The sequence below is a fragment of the Cannabis sativa genome, chromosome X (genome assembly GCF_029168945.1).
Source record: "Cannabis sativa cultivar Pink pepper isolate KNU-18-1 chromosome X, ASM2916894v1, whole genome shotgun sequence".
Classification (NCBI taxonomy): Eukaryota; Viridiplantae; Streptophyta; class Magnoliopsida; order Rosales; family Cannabaceae; genus Cannabis; species Cannabis sativa.
In genome coordinates, this window is record NC_083610.1 from 4,860,015 (window position 1) to 4,881,424 (window position 21,410).

The 21,410-nt window shown below is 36.6% G+C and overlaps 1 protein-coding gene across 1 annotated transcript; it reads left to right on the forward strand.

Moving 5' to 3' along the window:
- Nucleotides 1–17,461: 17,461 nt before the first annotated feature.
- Nucleotides 17,462–19,006, forward strand: LOC133031961 (uncharacterized). Its single transcript, XM_061105763.1, has 3 exons — nt 17,462–17,692; nt 17,753–18,463; nt 18,650–19,006. Exons 1-3 carry the CDS (start codon nt 17,462–17,464, stop codon nt 19,004–19,006), a joined length of 1,299 nt encoding a protein of 432 aa, XP_060961746.1.
- The last annotated feature ends 2,404 nt before the right edge of the window (nt 19,007–21,410 follow it).

A 21,410-nucleotide genomic window follows, 5' to 3' on the forward strand; every position in this document is an offset into this window, starting at 1 on the left:
GTAATATGGTTTTATAAGTTTAATTAAAAAGCAAAATTTTAATTAATCACGTTTTTCCATAAACCTCGTTGATTAGCAACGAGCTGCACAGTATGTTTGAAAATCACGTAATACGCCTAAGTTAGTTAGGGTGTTACAATTTGGTATCAGAGCCGCCAGGTTGTCTTCCGAAGATCGTCACGACATGTACAATCATCATCAGCAGTTAGCTCGTTTCACGGTTCAGTAAGCCTTTATTACTTTAGTAGTTTATTTTATTCAGTTATGAAAAAGAAAAGCCTGTTAGGAAGCATGTTAGTAGCCTGATAGTAGAATAGGCGCATGTTTCGTTTTTAATTTCCAAATTAAGCGGCATTAGTAAGCTCTCCTTGAATACGACCTGATATGCCAACTCTTGGTTTCGCAGGCGGTTCTAATCAGATGGACGCCAGGCGGACTACCAGGAGTCAGGGCAACTCCGTACGGTCGAATCAAGGACAGGGAGCTCAGTTTCCCCCACCTGCTAGGGGCCGAGGTAGAGGTCCCCGAGGCAGGGCTCGTGGCCGGGGTGACAAAAACCCGCCACAGTCGCCTGTGCTCCCGCCCGATCGGGGAGCCCCGCGGGAGTTACGGTTTGCGGAAATGCAAGCCGGATCGAAGAAAAGACCTCGAGATTCGTAGGTTGAGACAGCAGGGTGCTCCTGCAGTTCCTGTGCCCGTAGTTCCAGTGGCACCTGCCCCTGCTGCCCAGGCCGAGATAGTGGTGGCGACCCATAGATTGGAACCATGGTACGAACGGTTCCGGAAGCAAGCACCTCTGGTTTTCTTGGGAGGTCAAGACGTAATGAAAGCCGAGCAATGGCTGACGGTGACCACCAAGATTCTGAATTTCATGGGTGTCACCGGTAACGACAGAGTGGTGTGCGCCACGTTTCAGTTCCAGGAGGACGCGTTGGTCTGGTGGGACATGGTGTCTCAGATCCATGACGTCACCACCATGACCTGGGAAAGGTTTCAGGAACTCTTCAACGCAAAGTATTACAATGAGGCGGTCAAAAGCGCCAAGAGGAAAGAGTTCGCTCACCTGACCCAGCGTGAGAACATGAGCGTCACTGAGTATACTACTCAGTTTGATCGGTTGGCGAGGTTAGCCTCGGGAATTGTGCCGACCGACTTCAGCAAGAAGGAGAAGTATCTGGACGGGTTGAATGCCAGGATTAGGCATGACTTGATGATCACCACCGACGACAGCACCACCTATGCTCAGATGGTGGAGAAGGCACTGCGAGCTGAGGGCGCAGTTGGGTGCATGTCAGAATCAGCCAGTACTCCGGTGAGTGGCGGAGCTCCTACCCCTCCTGCATCAGGCTTTAGCAGGGGGAGTAGTGGTTCGGTCATTGACCAGAGGAAGAGAGCACCCGCTGCTTCCGGTGGCTCGAGTCAGAACAAGAGGTTCCGGGGGAACCAGAACAGAGGGAGTCGTCCTGGTGGTACTGAGACCCGATTCTCCTATCCCGAGTGCCCTAGCTGCAAGAGGCACCATCGGGGTGAGTGCAAAGGTCAGGGATGCTTTCATTGTGGCATGCCCGAACACTTCAAGAGGGACTGTCTCCAGCTCCGACCAGAGGCACCGAGAGCTCCAGCGATACCCACTCCAGCCTGTGGTGTTCGCTATCACGCAGCCGATGCGGATGCCACCCCATCGCCTGTCACAGGTCGGCCTTTTATTAACAACTCGCTATATTCGGTCGTTTGATTCTGGGGCTACACATTCTTATGTGGCGGCCAGAGTCTTTAGTCAATTGGGTAGACCCTATGATAGATATGAATCAGGGTTTGGAACCCTGTTACCTGGCGGAGAATTGGTTATCTCCAATAGGTGGATTAGGTCTATGCCAATCATGATAGATGGTAGAGAGTTAAGCGCTGATCTGATAGAGATGAGTTTAGTCGAATTCGATATTATTTTAGGAATGGATTTCCTATCTAAATATTCGGCGAGCATTGACTGTAAAAGGAAGATGGTGGTCTTCCAACCGGAAAGTGAAGAACCGTTTGTATTTGTTGGTTCAGTTCAGGGATCTCGGATCCCGGTGATCTCGGCTATGTCAGCGAGAGAATTGTTACACGGCGGTTGCTTAGGGTTTCTGGCCGTGGTGGTGGACACCACTCGGCCAGACACCATTCGGCCAGAAGACATCAGGGTGGTTCGGGAATTTTTGGATGTTTTTCCCGAAGAACTTCCAGGGTTACCACCTCAGCGGGAGATTGATTTCGTGATTGACTTGGCACCAGGGGTGGAACCGGTTTCCAAAGCCCCGTATAGGATGGCTCCAGCTGAACTTAAGGAATTAAAGATTCAGCTCCAAGGGTTGCTTGACATAGGGTTCATTCGGCCCAGTGTGTCACCCTGGGGAGCCCCGGTTTTGTTCGTCAAGAAGAAGGATGGATCTATGAGGATGTGCATCGACTACAGGGAGTTGAACAAGCTGACGGTGAAGAATAAATATCCGTTACCTAGGATCGATGACTTGTTCGATCAGCTTCAGGGGAAGACGGTCTTTTCTAAGATTGATCTCCGTTCGGGTTATCATCAGTTGAAAATCCGAGAGGAGGACATTCCAAAGACGGCTTTCCGCACTAGGTATGGACATTACGAATTTCTGGTTATGTCATTCGGACTAACCAATGCTCCTGCAGCATTCATGGACTTGATGAATAGAGTATTCAAGGATTTCCTCGATATCTGTGTGATTGTGTTTATCGACGACATCCTCGTGTACTCTCAATCAGAAGAGGAGCATGAGTTACATCTTCAGATGGTACTGCAACGACTTCGTGAACATAAGCTATATGCCAAGTTCAAGAAATGTGAGTTCTGGCTATCTCAGGTGTCCTTCCTAGGGCACATTGTGAGCAAAGATGGGATCAAGGTGGATCCCGGGAAGATTGAATCCGTCAGGGATTGGCCGAGACCGAAGACAGTGACAGAGATCAGAAGCTTCTTGGGTTTAGCTGGGTACTACCGTAGGTTCGTCGAAGGGTTCTCCAAAATTTCAATGCCCCTAACCGAGCTTACAAAGAAGAATCAGCGATTTATCTGGTCAGATAAATGTGAAGCTAGTTTTCAGGAGCTGAAACAAAGGTTGATTACTGCTCCAGTGCTAGCTTTGCCTTCGAACAAGGAGAAATTCGTAGTATACTGTGACGCATCCAAACAGGGTTTGGGGTGTGTATTGATGCAAGCCGATCGGGTCATCGCTTATGCCTCCCGTTAGTTAAAGGATTATGAACAGCGATACCCGACTCATGATCTAGAATTGGCCGCAGTGGTTTTTGCACTGAAGATTTGGCGGCATTACCTTTACGGGGAGAAATGTGAGATCTATACCGACCATAAGAGTCTCAAGTATTTCTTTACTCAGAAAGATTTGAACATGAGACAAAGGCGTTGGTTGGAATTAGTGAAGGATTACGATTGTGATATCCTCTATCATCCCGGAAAAGCCAATGTAGTGGCAGATGCCCTGAGCAGAAAGAGTCCCGGGCAAGTAGCTAGTATGGTTCAGATCTCACCTCAGCTAGCAGAGGATATGATTAGATCCAGCATTGAGTTTGTGGTAGGTCAGCTACACAACTTAACGCTGCAATCTGATCTGTTAGAAAGAATAAAAGTCGCTCAGATGGCAGATCCGGAGTTAGTGAAAATCCGAGATGAGGTATTGGCTGGTCAAGCCAAGGACTTTTCAGTGTCAGACAGTGGGATGCTTTTGTATAAAGCCAGGGTTTGTGTTCCGAACAGTGTGGAACTTAGAAATGAGATCTTTGAGGAGGCTCATTCTACCCCGTATTCTCTGCATCCCGGCACCACTAAGATGTACCAAGATTTGAAACCGTACTTCTGGTGGAGCGGTATGAAGAAGAATTTGGTAGAATTCGTATCGAGATGCCTCACTTGTCAGCAGATTAAGGCTGAACATCAGAGACCAGCAGGGTTGTTACAGCCTCTAACCCTACCAGAATGGAAATGGGAAGATATTGCGATGGATTTTGTGGTCGGGTTACCTAGGACCACGGGTTTATTTGATTCCATCTGGGTAGTGGTGGATCGATTTACGAAATCTGCTCATTTTCTGCCGGTTAGAACAACATTTACAGTAGATCAGTTGGCAGAGTTATATGTCAGAGAGATAGTGAGACTTCACGGGGTACCGAAGTCTATAGTTTCGGACAGGGATCCGAAGTTCACCTCCAAATTTTGGCAAAGTTTGCAACGGGCAATGGGTACAAAGCTGAAATTCAGTACAGCATTCCATCCTCAGACAGATGGTCAGTCCGAAAGGACAATTCAGATATTGGAGGACATGTTGAGAGCCTGTGTTATGGACTTTGAAGGCTCATGGAATAAGTATCTATCGTTGATAGAATTTTCTTACAACAACAGTTATCAGAGTACGATAGAGATGGCTCCCTATGAACTGTTGTACGGTAGGAAGTGTAGATCCCCTATCCACTGGGATGAGACAGGGGAGAGGAAATACCTAGGTCCTGAATCAGTACAGTGGACCAATGAGGCGATAGAGAAGATAAAAGCTAGAATGCTTGCCTCACAGAGCAGACAGAAGAGTTACGCAGATCCGAAACGCAGAGATGTTGAGTTCCAAGTAGGGGAACATGTGTTTTTACGGGTATCTCCGATGAAGGGGATTAAACGTTTCGGGAAAAGAGGCAAGTTATGCCCTAGATTTACAGGACCTTTCGAGTTCTCGAGAAGATAGGTCAAGTGGCATATCGGTTAGCATTGCCTCCAGCCTTATCAGCAGTTCACAACGTATTCCATGTCTCGATGTTGAGAAAATACGTTTCAGACCCCTCTCATATACTCAGTTATGAGAGTCTTCAGCTTCAGCCAGACATGACCTATGAGGAACAGCCAGTGCAGATCCTGGATAGAAAGGATAAAGTCCTTCGAAATAAGACCATAGCATTGGTCAAGGTTCTCTGGAGAAACAGCAAGGTGGAGGAAGCCACCTGGGAGCTAGAGTCAGATATGAGAGCTCAATATCCAGAGTTATTCAGGTTAGATTTCGGGGACGAAATCCTTTTAAGGGGGGGGATAGTTGTAAAGCCCGCTTAGTTACTTTGGAAATTATCAGTGAATTATGATTAATTATGAAATTATTTATAGCTATTTAAATAATTTATTACTGTTATTTATGGAATTCAGAAATGCATGGTTATGTTATTCAGTAGTTTTCATATGTTGCATTTCCGGTGCCCAGTATTTTGGAACTCGGCGTTTGGCTCAGTAGAAATCACAACTTAGTATGTTAGTAGTTTGGGGACGGGTTTTAGACATTGGGAATGTCGGGAATGGCCGGGAATTTAGAATTTCCCAAAAATACCCCTTTAGTGATTTTTTATGTGATTTTATGGTGGAGGGGCAAAATGGTCTTTTTGCCCCATTAGTATTTTGTCTTTTGTGATTTCATGAATTGGAAAATAATGTTTATTTTAATGTTATTTGGCTGAAAGTGTTATATGCTAGGTGTCATTTAATTATTTTTCATTTTACATCAAAAAAAAAAAATACTAAGTGTTGAAAATAGAAAATTTTGAAAAGAAACTCTCCATTTCTCTCTCTATTTCGGCTGAAGCTTTGGGCAGCAAGGAGCTGATTTCTCCATTGATTTTTACTTGTTAATTCACCTCCTCTTAAGGTCCATTGCAAGCTAGGTTGGTTCTTGTCTCTCCTTCTTTAATTTCTTGAAAAAAATGTGTAAAAAGTGATGGTTGCATGTGAATTGTTGTGATACTTGCTGCTGTGAATTGTTGTTATTTTCTAAGGTTTAATCTTGCTATTTTAAGTAGTTTAAAGTTAGTGTATGCATGATGGTTACTTGGAATCAAGTTTTAAAGTTTTTAGTTCAAGAGCATGAATTTTGAAAATATATGTTGAATCTGTAAATTACTTGCTGTAGTTGATTGTTTTCATTTTCAGAGGCTTAGTTATGCATAATTATGTAGGTTTGATCTAGTTTGATTGCATGTTAGTGGATTCTAACCAAGTTTGAGTTTTGGAACTCAAAGCTTGGTCTTTAATGGTGTTTTGTGATTCTGTGAGTTCTGGGTGTTTTTGTTGCCTTTGAATGGTTATTTGGGGCATATAAAGCAGGTCTGGAAGATCTTGTATGATTTGGGTTAGAATTGATCGAGTTATGAATTTTTGAAAAATTCCTGCGAGGAACCGGAATTTCGGTTGTACAACCGGAATTCCGGATGAGGGTCCAGTAATTCCCAGAACCGGAATTCCGGTTGGACAACCGATCTGCCGGTTGGGGAATTTTCAGAACCCGTGTTTTTCCTCGTTTTTATGTTTTTAGGGGTATTGCCATGCTTTTTATCGATAGGGAAACTTTTAGTTCCTAGTTTAAGTCCCCGGGAAGTGATTTAGCGTGTCACTTATAGCGTTGTGATTTTTATGGTTTAGGAGCCAGTAATCCGCCACTCAGCTACAGTTCCAGTCAGGTTGACCGGCACACCTGAATTCGGAATCCAGGTAAGATTAGTATAACATTATGCATATGTAGATTACATGTTTAGCGTGCATGTAGGAAGCCTGCTAGATTACATTAGTTATGTATTTAGGCTTCGAACCATCCAACCCTGTCACGTCGGTACAGGCTGGAGTATGACCAGCAGCCGGAGTATGACCGGTTCGACCGATCAGGCTGACATTTGGTTGGTGGTTCCGTACTATTGACCTATCCCGTCGGTACAGGCTGGAGTATGACCGGCAGCCGGAGTATGACCGGTTTGACCGATCAGGAGGATACTTGTCAATAGTACTGTCCCTATGAACGTTCAAAACTCAGTACCATGTTGGACATGGCAGTAGTGGCTCAGTACCATGTTGGACATGGCAGTAGCGGGACTCAGTATCGTGTTGGACACGGCAGTTAGAATTATGTATGAGTATTATTATGCTTTTCTTACTGAGTCTGTCGACTCACAGTTTACGTTTATGTGTAGGTAAAGGCAAGGCTACAGCTGATGGACCGTGAGCGAGCATATGAGATTGTGCATGTCGGGGCGGTTAGGCCTGGAGCGTACGATCCTCGGGACAGCAAGGCTGATTTTTGTAACTGGTCGTTAGACGACCTTTATTTTATGTAACAGTTAAACAGTTAAAACTTTTTGTAAATAATTTTATAATCGGGATCCCGAGTCTTTTGTAATATGGTTTTATAAGTTTAATTAAAAAGCAAAATTTTAATTAATCACGTTTTTCCATAAACCTCGTTGATTAGCAACGAGCTGCACAGTATGTTTGAAAATCACGTAATACGCCTAAGTTAGTTAGGGTGTTACATTGAACCTCTTTATTGTTTAGAGAGTTATCTAGTTGTGACTTTTTGTATTAGTCAAATACTTTAAGTTAAGACTAAGTCAACAACATAGCATACTAGTATTTGAAGTGAAAAATACATGCCAGAGATTAAGTAATCAAAATTAAGATACCATAAAATTTTATGAGGATTAAGAATTCTTGGTTCAAGTCATTCGAATAGACTGAACTAGAGTTCTTTATCTTATTCTCATAATTCTGATAAGTTATACCTATCCATGTGTATGGTTAGATTTGCTTTTCAGTAGTGTTCTTAAGTACCTATCACAAGTATCAACCTAATGAAGATGGGTGAAGAATTTTAAAATTCTCCCACTCAATTAAGGTAGTGTGAAACTTTATCAAAGAACTTTTTATAGGTATCAAACTTTTACTTACAATAGTAAAACGAAATGGAACATACAATCAAGATCAAGAATTTATATTGATAATAGCTAAGTCATTATATTACTTCCATGTTTAAAGAAAATGTGTGTTACATAGGAAATTGTGGAATAGACTCTACCCCTAAGTATATACATATAGGGTATTGTGGATAAACTCCACCCCTAAGTATATAGAGATTATGATCCACCCCTAAAGGTTGTAAAGATCATGATTCTCTAAGTGTGATAGAGTTTATGTGGAGTTGAATACTATCCAGAGTTCATTAGATATAAAAGATCGTTGAACTGCATAGTTTTCTTAACTTTTCTCCACTCCTATCAGATCAAAAGTTCCTTTTATTAAACAAATTCTTAATAATTGTATTAGAATTAACAATTATTAATAAACATAGAATTAATTTCTAGTGTTTATTTAATATAACTCTATGAAGAGTTGTAAATATTATAGAATTTGCATCAATAATAAAAATACTTACACATACAAACATATAAATATAATGTGGTAATTTTGATGAAGATAAAATAAATGAAGCTCAATCTCATAAATTGCAATTGGTTTTGAATTTGAAAAATAAAATAAACTTTATTAATAATAAAAATATTGCAACAATGTGAGAAAACCAGGGATAAATATCCCTAACTAAAATTCGAAATCCAAATGGTCTTTAAACTAAAACAATTAATTCAAAAATAGATTGAAGAGCTTCATCTTCATCTGGACGATTTCACCCTTGGTCCAGCTTTATGATCCAACTCATCTGAGTTCAAGTAGCTTGGCCTATAAGAAGAAGAAAACAAATAAAGAAAGTTAGTCCAGAATCATAAATCCAAGTGGATAATAATTCACTAAAACTCTTAAAGTTTATAAATAGAAATACCTTGTTTCTTTGCAAGAAGTTTAGGACACTGGGGTTTCCAATGACCTTTCTCATTGCAGTAGAAACACTTTCCTTTGAGTGTAGCATCACCAGAAGCAGCAGCCTTTTTGTTTTTCATGGCTTTTGCACGCTTCTTGGTGTTCTTCCACTTCTTCTTCGATTTGGGTTTTGAAGCAGAGGCAACATTTGCTTCAGGTTTTATCGTCCCATTACCATTCCCAGGATTGTGAGGTTTACTCCCTTTCTTCTTGGGTCCTCCAATCAAATTTTCATAAGTTTGAAGGTCATTGACTAACTCATGAAAGTCTATTTCCTTCTTATTCATGACATAATTTGATGTGTATGGTAGAAATGCTAGAGTCAGGCTATTCAAGATAAGGCTTACTTGAGTAGCGCTATCCATTTCAGCACCATGATCCTGGGCTTCTTGGAAATAACTTGCCATGAGGAGAACATGGTTACGCACGTTTTGATGGGGTTCCATCCGTGCATTGATGTACTTCTTAGTCGCGTCAAAGCGAGACTAAAGTGATGCCTTATCGAATAGCTCATTTAACTTCGTCATAACTTCAGCAGCCTTTTCGGTTTTAGAAAACCGAGTTTTGAGGGTGTCAACCATGCTGGAAAGCATAAAGTATAGAGCTTTGTCATTTGCTTTCTGCCAACGCTCATACTTTTCTTTCACAGCTTTGGATGCATTATCCCCAGGCACTTCAGGTGACGGCTCAGTTAAAACAAACAAGGCACTTTCTCCTATGAGAGCAATATTAATGTTCTCATTCCATTTAGGAAAGTTAGATCCATTCAGCTTATTTTCAGTCAACAGTGATAACATGGAATTCATCATGTTTATACAGGATACTACAAAATAATAGAAATCAACAAATAGAAATTAATAATGGTTTAACACAAAATCAATTCAGAAATTATAAGCACATAGCAAGTAGGAATGATAAGAGAAAATACTTAAAAAAAATTCAATCCTAAATAATTTCCAAGGTTTTCAACAAACTGATATCAGTGTCCCGTTTAGGCGAGGGTCAAAGTTACCATCCATTGAATAGAGTTGTCAGCTCATCTAAAATGTTAAACATTCTAGCAACCTTTTATTCGATCAAGATTGGAATCCAGCGTTGTCCCGTTTAGGCGAGAGTCAAGGCTATTCTATCTTATGAGCTACTACCATTGTTTCGCAATTTGCAAGTCAAATATGGTCGCCACTATTAGGGTGATCCATACCATATAAAACACTTACAAACTACTTATCTTTCGAGAATAAACGGTGCGAAATTGCTAATGAACGTTCCTCCATTAGGGAGGATTACTCACTAAAACAAACGGGATGTAAAACCAACAATGGAGATCGAATATCTTAATAATAATAAAGCTAATTCTTTAAAATGTATTTTCTTTATTATTCTAATAAATATATTCATTAAATATCAAATTTAGAATTAAAAATTCAAAAATAAGAATTTAATATAATATTTATAAAATTATACTTAGATGGTGATTGAAATAAAATGAATTATTTCTATCTTAGTAGTAATTTTAAATATAAATATTAAGGAAATTAATTTTAAGTTGTATTAATTTAAATTAATTAGCAACTTAAAAAATTCCATAAGAATATATTTATTGTATTCGAAAAATAAAGTATAAAAACTATACAAATTTTCAAAAATAATAAATGCTTAGAAAAATACTTCAAGCGAAAAATATCACCAATCTAGTTTTTCTTTGACTAGTTAATTCAATTTCTAATAATATATTTTAATTCATTTATTTTAAATTAATCAATAAATGAAAAAATCATTGATTTAAGTTGGTCCAAGAATTAATTAAAATAAATAATTAATTTACAACTCAATCTATTTTTCAAGAAAATTCAAAAATATTGCATAATTAAAATGCAATTTTCGAAATTGATTAATAAAATAAAAAAAATATTTTGAAAATTATTTAAATTAAAGTTGAAAAAATAAATTCCAACTAAAAAATAATTTTCTATTTAATTAAGTGTCATGAAAAATAAATATTTAAGTATCATGATAAGAATCAACTTAGATATTTAAATTTTTCAATTTAATTAAATGTATTAAATTCAAGAAATAAATAATTAAGTGTAGAGAAGACTTAATTATTAATTTCTAGTTTAATACTAGGAAAAATATACTTAAACAAAATTGTACCAAAATTAATTATTTAAATAATTAATTTCACAATGTATAATATTTTCCTATTTAAATATTAGAAATAATAAGTAGTCTAGAAATAACTATCTAGAAAATATCTTATTTGACTAAGTATCTTTTCAACAAAAAATTTGAAAAATTTCTAATTTAAGTTGTATAGAGAGAATCTAAAACTTAAATATTTTCAAATTTAAATTTAATTAAATATCAAAAATTAAGTTATAACCACTTAATTTGAAAATATTCCATTTTAAGTTTAAAAACTAACTTAAAAAAAATATCTTAAGAATCTTTAATAACTAATGCCTAGGATTCATCAACTTAATTTTAAATTTAAATAAAATATTCAAATTTAAGTTAGATAAGAAAAATCAGTTGATACAACTAATTTATAACTTAAATAGGAATATTTAATTAAATAAGCTCCAGAAAGAATCTAGTTAGTTAAAATTCTTTATTTAATTAAATACAAGAAAAATACAAATAGTTTATCTAGAAATAATATCTAAAACTAAAAGTGTTTTTCTTAAAATTAACTTTAAAATATTAAAATGAAAATAAATTTTCATATATTTTAAAAGTAAATTATGTTGCTAATTCAATTTTATTAGGTCAAACTAATATAATTAACCTAGTACAGTTATTCAAATTAGGCAAATGTGCCTTCACAATTGGGGTAGTTCATGTGAGGGGGTGCTGGGTTCAGTATGTCGTACCCACTTCTATGGCTCCCAACTCTTACACAAGGCCCAAAAGAGAGGAATTTAACCTTAAAATAAATAACTGTTATTAATTGAATAGGTCCAAAACCTAAATGGACCTAAATAAAATCTATCATGGTGTAACATTTTATTTAGCAACAACCTATATGCATCTATATAATAAAATAAACATATAGGCTCACACAGGCACACACTTGGATGGGTCCTATCATGTTGCTAGGTCATACACTATGAAAGAAGATTGTAAAATTTACCTGTTACAAATTATTAACTTGACCAAGGGAGCCATGAGTTAAAATCAGATCATTGGATCTGTCAACAAGTTAACCATGACTATTTGCAATCAAGCAATAATAGGTTTTAAAAACTTACAAACAAGCTAAAACCATATACTCCTGCAACAAGGTTAGCTGGATAGTTGGAAGTAGGATTTATTTAATTTTAAATAAATAAATTTCGAAAATAAAATAATTAAATAAATAAATAAAATTAATATTTAATTTTTTGGAAAAAATAAAAAAAAAATATTAATTTATTTTCGAAAATAAAAATAAAAAATTTAATTTCAAAATTATTTAAAAATAAATATTTAAAATTAAACCTACAATTTTGAAAAATTAAGTTTCAACTAACCTAAATATCATTTCAAAATTTGCTAACTACTTTTAAAAATTAAATGTTATTTTATAAATAAAAATTAAAAAAAAAAAAGATAAATTAAATATCTTTTTCAGATTTTAAATTTAATTTAAATAAATAAAATAACAAAATTTAAAAGTTAACAAAATATCTTACATCTATTTAAAATTTCATGATTATAGTTATCTTATTTTAAATTTAAATAAGGTCAAATTATTTAAAAAAAAATTCAATTTAAAAAATTTAATATCTGACCTTAAATTTAAAAATAAGATAAGATATAATCAAATTTAAAAATAAGATAGATAATTAAGCAAAAAAGATAGATATTTACTATTTTTCAAATTCAAATTACACTACTATCATGAATTAAATTTAAAAAATATTAATTAATTTAATTATGATAATTAGAATTGAATTAGGAATAGTAAATGTATAAATACAGAACTACACAAAAAATCGGAAGTTAAATCCATGAAAAATCATGAAAAATCGAAGAAAAACGAAAAAATTGCGAGCTGTATGGACGGGATGTTGTGCATACCCGTCCGCGCGCGTGCTGGAGTGTGCTGCCGAGGTTTCTCGGCGCTGGAGGGCCACCAGCATGATTTCCGCGCGCGGATGCTGGTTGCCCGATTCCAGGATTTTTTCGAAACTTCAAAAATTCATAACTATTCAAATTAAATCGAAATTGAGTTCTGTAAAAAGGTAACTCGCTTAATTTTTTCCATACTATCCAATAAAAATAATTTCAGAAACAGATATTCAATTATTTTTCACGAAAATTCACAAATATCAATCAATCATCATATAACACTCAATACAACATGACACCATCCAAATAACAAACAATCGTTTTAAAGTCCAAATTTCTTGCAAGCAAATCAATTACCATGGCTCTGAGGCCAGTTGTTGGAACTTATTTTACCAGGATTTTAGATCTACTCACAAGTATGTTGTTTAACACCCTAAATATGAACTTTCTAAAACGATAAAATAAACACATATAAAGTTAAGAAAACCTTACATTGATGCAGCATCCTTCCACTCAGATCTCTAACCCTTGTATCCTTTCAGTAGCAGAGTATTATCAAGATCTGAGCCCGAACGTCCTTCTCTTTGAGTTTGATCCTTCACAGTCTTCCAATCTATGATTGAGTTACTGCTTGTTGTGTGTGGGCACTTACTCTTTCACTAGGGTTCGAAATATATGAAGAGAAAAGAGAGAGAGGGATTTCGGCCAATAGAAGAGAATAGGGAAGGCTCAGTTTTTCTAAAAAGAGAAATTTCTGACAGAAAACTAATAAATGTGTTTGAAAACTTGTGATTTGACTGAGCCATCACTTTTTATTTATAGGCAACTACTAGGTTTAGGTTAGGAATTATTTGGCATTAAAATAATGAAAAAATCAATTTGAAATTCCACAATAGGTGGTCGGCCAAGGTGTAGATAATGGGCCCCACTTGATTTTGCAGTTTTAACAAATTTTATTTCTATTTTCTCAAAAACGCCAATTTTCCAATTCTAACCATTTAAATGCCAAAACTAATTATTTAATAACTAAAATAGATTATTAAATAATATTGTCATTTAATTTAATTATTAACTAGACATATAAAGTCCATTAATAAATAAATAAACCTAGAATCTCTTTTCTTTAAAATTTCACCCTTGCTTAGTGAAAATTCACAAATTAGACATAGTCTAACTTTAGAATTATAATTGATCAATCACGAATCAATTAATGAGTCTTACAAGCAGAATGTTCTCAACTAGAATGGGGACCATGGATCTATATGCTGAGCTTTCAATAAGTGAACCAAATTTACCAAGTAAATTCCTACTTATTAATTCTTCGTTGAATCCACTCTTAGAACTTAGAATTGCACTCTCAGACTTATATAGAGCATATTATATGTTCCACGATATAGATATGCTATCTCATTTAACCATTTTTATAATCTTATTGTGATTTAAAGATCCTCTATATAGATGATCTACATCGAGATGGGATAATTTTACCGTTCTCACCCCTCAATGTATTTTGCCCCTTAAAACACTTAGCTACCTGTAAATAGTGTTTAGTGATCTATTAATTAGTCAGTTAAACAAGAGCTCATCCATTTACTTCTATTTGCTAAGCTCGAAGGGAATCATCACTTGACTTCTATACACCAGTAGAAGCTATAGATTCCATATTTATGTTCAGCACTCCCACTCAATCATACTATCATGTTCCCAAAATATACGTATCACCCTGACCCAAAAGTAGGCTTAACTAATAAATCAAAGAACATGAATAGCACTCCAGAGTTGAGCCTAAGCATATCAGGATTTAGATTCTTTTAATCTTAAGATCAACTACTGATATTGACTTGTAAATATATATATAACGGTAAGTTTGTAATATCTTAACTTAGTTGCAATATCGGTCCAGTCCAATGTATACTCCATACATTCGAAACTAGTATACTTTACTAATGTCCTGGAAAGAGCATAACACTTACTCCAAGTGTAAGTACACATCATCGCTGATTATCACATTAGTGTAAATCCAAAACTCTGATGAAACAGGGACTTAGTCTTTTGATTCATATGATCACAATCACATTCCACTGTGTTGACGATACTGTAATTGTGAATAAACATATGATCTGGATTTAACTGATTCTGTGTGTGTGAATGTAATAAACATATTAAACTATTAGCATGTAAAATTCATGCAAACATTAATCACTTCAAATTTCTTATATTGATTACTAATCAGATTGTAAAGAGTTTTATTTAGGGCATAAAACCCAACAACAATAACTAAAAATATAATATAAAAAACCAGTTATATTTTAATTATAACCGGTTTGAGTTATTGTGCGTTATTTATTTTTATTCATTATGTTATAGAACCGGATTTATTTTTATTATATCCGAGACATTTGATCCCCACTTTTTTTTAGAAAAAATTATAACCGGTTTTATGAGGTTATATGTGTTATGAAGTATTTTACTGTGAAACTAGTTTTGTCTTTAATTTATATTTCACTGTTTTAAGAACTGATTTCTTCTTTATTTTTAATTGTAATCGGTTTGAGTTATTGCGTGTTACATGTTTGTATTCATTATGTTATATAACCGGTTCTATTTTAGTTATAACTAGTTTGAGTTCTTTTGTGTTATTTGATTTTATTCATTATAACACTGTTATAGAACCGGTTCTATTGTAATTATAACTGGTTTGAGTTATTTTATGTTATTTATATTTATTTATTATGTTGCAGAACCGGTTATATTTCAATTATAACCGGTTTGAGTTATTAATTTTTATTCATATAACCGGTTATATTTTTACTTATATATGAGACATTTACTTTGGTGACTTTTCCAGTGATGTTGAATTTTCAGGCGACGTTGACTTCCCAATGACTTTTCTGGTGACTTTCCCGACGACTTTTCCGGTGATCGTGATTTTTTTGACGACTTTTCTGGTGCCAGTGAATTTTCCGGCAAAACTTATTATTGTTTTACAAATATGGGATTTCTATTTTTTTTTACAAAAATATGGCATAAAAAAAAAACCCATATAAATGTAAAAAAATAAAAAAAAAAATCTCATAACCCTGTAATGTTATTTATTTATGCGATAAAAAAGTAAACTATACCCTCAATTCCCATATTTATGAAAATTCATTTTTTTTTTTTTTTTACCTTTGCTTCTATGGGGTATTGTGTCTTCACGAGCTTAACTTATTTACTTATAATATAAAAGTATCAATTTCATAATAAGTATTACAATGATAAAAATTAATAAAAGCACAAGGAAAGAATGTCATAGTTGTTTCGCATTTGTGCATGAAAAAATATTTGGAATTTTCACCCAAAAAAAAACATACATTTTTATTTCCCATAAAATGAGATAGTAGGTGTGTTTTATAAAAAAGATTATTTTGTAAAATAATAACATTAATAAACACAAATACTATATGGTGGTTTAAAAGAAAACATCTTTAAATTCATAGTGTGAAAGTGAAATAATTTCTTATATAAGATTATTGTGGTTCTAAAACACAAACATATAACTGCTAGGCACAAGTGTCATATTGCTTGATACGGTTTGTCTATTGTTTTTGATATGTTTATCTGTATAATTTTCAGTGCCCTGTGTTGACTCTGCCTGTCAGTTTTTTTTTTTTTCTGAGTGATCTGTTTTTGGTGTACCAGTTACTCTGTTTTTCTTTATTATGGCTTCGTCTAGTAGTAGTCCTGCTATAGAGGAGCAAGCCGCAGGGATTACCCTGGATGATGAAGAAATTGGTTTTAGCTTTGCAGGTGGGAAGAGGAAGAACCTTTCGATGTACGGTGGTGCTTAGTAGGTAGGTTCTTGAATGTTGGGCCAATGGACTTTCAAGTAATGCAAAACATGATGGCATTTTTATGGAAGCCGGTAAAGGGTCTGTATGTTAAAGAGCTTGAAAATAACCGATATCTATTCCAATTCTACCACGAGGTTGATATTCAGAGGGCGATCAAAGGCAGTCGATGGACGTTTGATAGAAAGTAATTGATTTTTAAACGATTGAAGGATGGCGACAATCCGTGAACAATGATTTTAAATCGTATAGACCTATGGGTGCAAGTCTTTGATTTACAACATGGTTATCGGTCCGAAATGGTGCTGAAGGGCATTGGAAACTATATCGGAGTCTACGTTGAATCTGATGTTAACAATTATTCAGGCGTATGGAGGAAATACATGAAGATTCGGGTAACAGTTGACATCACTAAACCTCTTAAACGTAGGATGAAGATTGTTCGGAGTGCTAATGATTGGTTTTGGGCAAATTTTAAATATGAACACGTTCCCACTTTTTGTTTTGTCTGTGGCATCATTGGCCATTCAGAACGTTTTTGTGAGAAGGCGATTGATATTCCTTTTGAACAGCTTGTTAAGCCATATGGGACGAATGGTGAGGATACTCCCGAGAATCATGGGATTTATATGGGAAGAATGGAGGAAAGTCAATGCTACGTGGAGGGGAATGAAATTTTGGCTCTAAATGGCCCAAAACGCAGGAGAGTGTTTATTGGGGATAACATTTCGAAGGGGCCCATTACTGAGATGTTAGTTGATGGCCATATGTTGAACACTGGGCCGAATTTGGATACTGAGGGTGATGTTGAAAAAGAGCAAAATATTGATAGTGACATCCCAAAAAACTTAAGTGCGGCGGGTGCTGGTGTCCAGGCCCGCCGAGAATTATGACCATTTTAAGTTGGAATTGTCGGGGGCTTGGGAACCTACGGAATTTACAATTCCTTAAGGATTTGGTAATCCAAAAGAGACCCAAAATAGTCTTTTTATGTGAAACACTTTGTGGCAAAGAGGTTGTGGAACGGGCCAAATTTAGTTTGGGCTTCGATAGTGCTATTATTGTTGAAGCCCAAGGTCATAGTGGAGGAATAGCACTGTTGTGGAAAAACAAAGAGGAGGTGCAGCTTATTGATTTTTCCAGCAAACATATCAATGTTAAAGTGTGTATTGATGGGTAGCCGGTTTGGCGATTGGTGGGTATGTACGGTGAACCAAACACAAGTCTAAGACACAACACATGGAGACTTATCAAACATCAAGCTCAAGATACTCGGTGGCCATGGGCGATTATTGGAGACTTGAACAACGTTACCAGCCAGGATGATAAGCATGGGGGAAGACCGTACCCGATAAGCTTAATCCAAGGTTTCAACCAGATACTTTTTGAGTGTGAATTGACTGATATGGAGTTGGTTGGACACCCTTATGCCTGGGAAAAATCCCGTGGAACTTCAAGATGGGTGGAGGTTAGGCTTGACAGAGCTTTAGTGTCGAAACAATGGTTGGAAGTTTTTAATTCTTCAAAGCTTTTTAATTTGAATTTTTCATCTTCGGATCATTGCCCTATTTATCTAGAGTCGATTATTGTTAAGAATGTGTATGGTCCGAAAAAATTCAAATTTGAGAACGCTTGGTTACGTGAGCCTTTATGTCTTCAAGTTGTCAAAGATGTGTGGGAGAGGGAACCGCGGTTGGATGATCAAAATAAAATCAAGATGTGTGGTGATGCCCTGAGTATCTATGGCAAGGATTACATTGGCGATTTCAATACAAGGATAAAAGAGGCTAAGTTGACTTTGAAGCAACTTAAAGGAAGACGTGATGAGGAGTCGGTCAAGCAATATGACGAGGCTGAAAAGAGCTTGTTTGAGATTCTTACCCAACGAGAGGTGTTTTAGAAGCAACGATCGAAACAACTTTGGTTAAAAGAGGGTGACCAAAACAGTAAGTACTTTCATGCATTTGCTAGCTCTCGGAAACGTCAGAATCTAATTCAAAAGTTTCATGATGAGAATGGTGTTTAGTTCGAGTGGGATAGTGGACTGGGGGATTTGATTGCAAATTATTATTCTCAGTTGTTTGCTACTTCCCATTCAATGGGCGATGAGGTACATCAATGTATTGATCCTTGTATTTCTCCTAAAACTAATGATTGGCTTATGAAAGAGATTTCAGATGAGGAGGTGCGTAGTGCTGTGTTTCAGATGCATCCTGATAAAGCACCAGGGCCCGATGGAATGACGCCTGGTTTTTACCAGAAGTATTGGAAAGTGGTTGGTAGTGATGTGATTAAGCTGGTTCGATCCTATTTTGGTACGTCTACTCTTCCTGAGAGTTTGAATGATACTAGTCTGGTTTTGATTCCTAAGAAGTCAAATCCAGTTTGTTTGGCTGATTTGAGACCGATTTCTTTTATGCAATGTGGTGTATAAAGTGATCTCATAAGTTATGGCAAATAGATTGAAAAGTATTATGAGCTCAATTGTGTCTGATACTCAAAGCGCTTTTGTCCCTGGAAGACTTATCACAGATAACATTATGGTGTCTTATGAAATAATGCATTATCTAAAAAGAAAGACGATGGGAAAAGTGGGTCAGATGGCTGTGAAGCTCGATATGTCCAAAGCCTATGATAGGGTGAATGGGGGTCCCTTGAAGCCATGCTATACAGGATGGGCTTCCATAGTCACTGGATATCTTTGGTAATGGAATCGGTTCTCTCGGTGAAGTATTGGATTCAATCACGTGGACATACGTTGGGACCTATTGTTCCAACTCGGGGTATCAATCAGGGGGATCCTCTCTCTCCCTATCTATTTATTCTGTGTGCGGAAGGCTTGTCTGCGTTGATCCGAAAATTTGAAAGTAGAGGCTGGATTAGAGGGTGCCGTGTTGCTAGGGGAGCTCCTTCTATCTCTTACATGTTCTTTGCCGATGATAGTTATCTCTATTGTCGTGCTCAAGAGAAGGATCTTCTAAACTGTTTTGAAAGAGCATCGGGTCAAAAGGTGAATTTATTAAAGTCTTCCATTTTCTTTAGCCAAAACACAGAGGCTTTGGTGAAAAATAACATATGTACAATACTCGGTATACCTGAAGCTAGTGAGCAGAGCACGTACTTGGGTTTGCCAAACACCATGAGCAGAAACAAGAACTCCATCCTCGGCTTTTTAAAGGATAAGATGCAGAAGAGAATCGAGGGTTGGGATAACAAACTCCTTTCTCGTGCTGGAAAAGAGATTCTCATCAAGTTGGTTGTTCAATCTCTCCCAAATTATGCAATGAATGTTTTCTTGTTAACCAAAGGAATGTGTCAAGAAATGGAGCAGTTAATGTGTAAATTCTGGTGGCGTACTTCAAATAAAAAGGCTAACTGTATACATTGGATGAGTTAGGACCGTTTGTACATTCCAAAGGATCGGGGGGGCCTTGGTTTTCGAAATCTCAGGGATTTTAATATTGCCTTACTGGGTAAACAATGTTGGAAGTTGCTGGTTTGTCCTCAATCGTTGGCAGGCTGACTGTTTAAGGCAAGGTACAATCCTACGGGGTCGTTTTTGGAAGCTGAACTTGGTCCTAACCCAAGTTTTATCTGGCGTAGTTTATTAGGAGAAAAGCACCTGGTTAAATCGGGTTGTCGAGTTGCAATAGGACCTGGTGTGGAAGTAAGCATTCTGAAAGATTTGTGGCTTCAGGACAGCTCTAATCCCTATATAACTACGGTGAGTCAAGCTATTGTTGATAAAAATGTTGATTCACTAATGGTTTTGGGAGATAGGAAGTGGGACGAAGAACTTGTAAGGGATGTTTTCAACATAAGAGATGCTGAGATAATTTTGAGTATTCCTTTGTTTAATTCGGTTGGTGTGGATAAATGGTATTGGGGCTTTGATAAGTCGCGGGAGTAATCTGTTAGTTCAGCTTATAAATTTCAGCAAGATCAGAAAAATGAAAGTGTTGTTGATGTTGATACACGGTTTTGACAGAGGTTTTGGAAGATTAAAGTGCCACCATAAGCACTTAATCTTGTTTGGAGAGCATTGACCAACTGTTTACCAACAAAAGTGCAACTCATTTCTAAACATGTGAGTGTGCAAAGGACCTGTCCTAGATGTTTGAATGCAGTTGAAACTGCTTCTCATGCACTGTGGTCGTGTTCTCTGGCGCACTGTTGCTGATTTGTCGACGGGAACTGCTGCAGATCAAACTTTTGGCAGCTGGTTTGTAGCAGCAGCTGGTCGATGGAATGAGGATGATCAGAGGTTGGTTATCATGCTCTGCTGGGCTATTTGGCATGCCCGAAATGACCAAGTTTGGAAAGGTATTTCTAGGCCTTCTCGTTATATTTTGGCATTAGCTAGATGTAATCTTAATCAATGGAGTTATGCTCAAGACAAAACTTTTGTTCCCTCTCAATTCAATTTGAAACCGAATGAGGGGGCTGAGCTATGGACTAAACCAGTAGGAAATACAATTAAGATCAATGTTGATGCCGCTATTTTCGAGAGTCAAAATCGCTATGGTTATGGTTGGGTTGCTAGGAATAATGAAGGAAGATTGCTTTGGGCGAAAACTAGCAGCCAGCGTGGGAAGGTTTCTGCTGAACTTGCAAAGGCAGTGAGTTTGAAAGAGGTGTTGAGTTGGTTGAAGGATAATGAACTCTCCAATGTGGTTGTTGAGTCTGATAGCTTGGTAACTATACAAGCAATTAGAAGTTCAATTTCCCTTCATTCAACATTTGGATTTTGTGTTACAGAATGCCAATCTTTGTTTTCAAACTTAAGTGATGTTAATTTATGTTTTATAAAACGATCTGTGAATCATGTAGCTCACTAT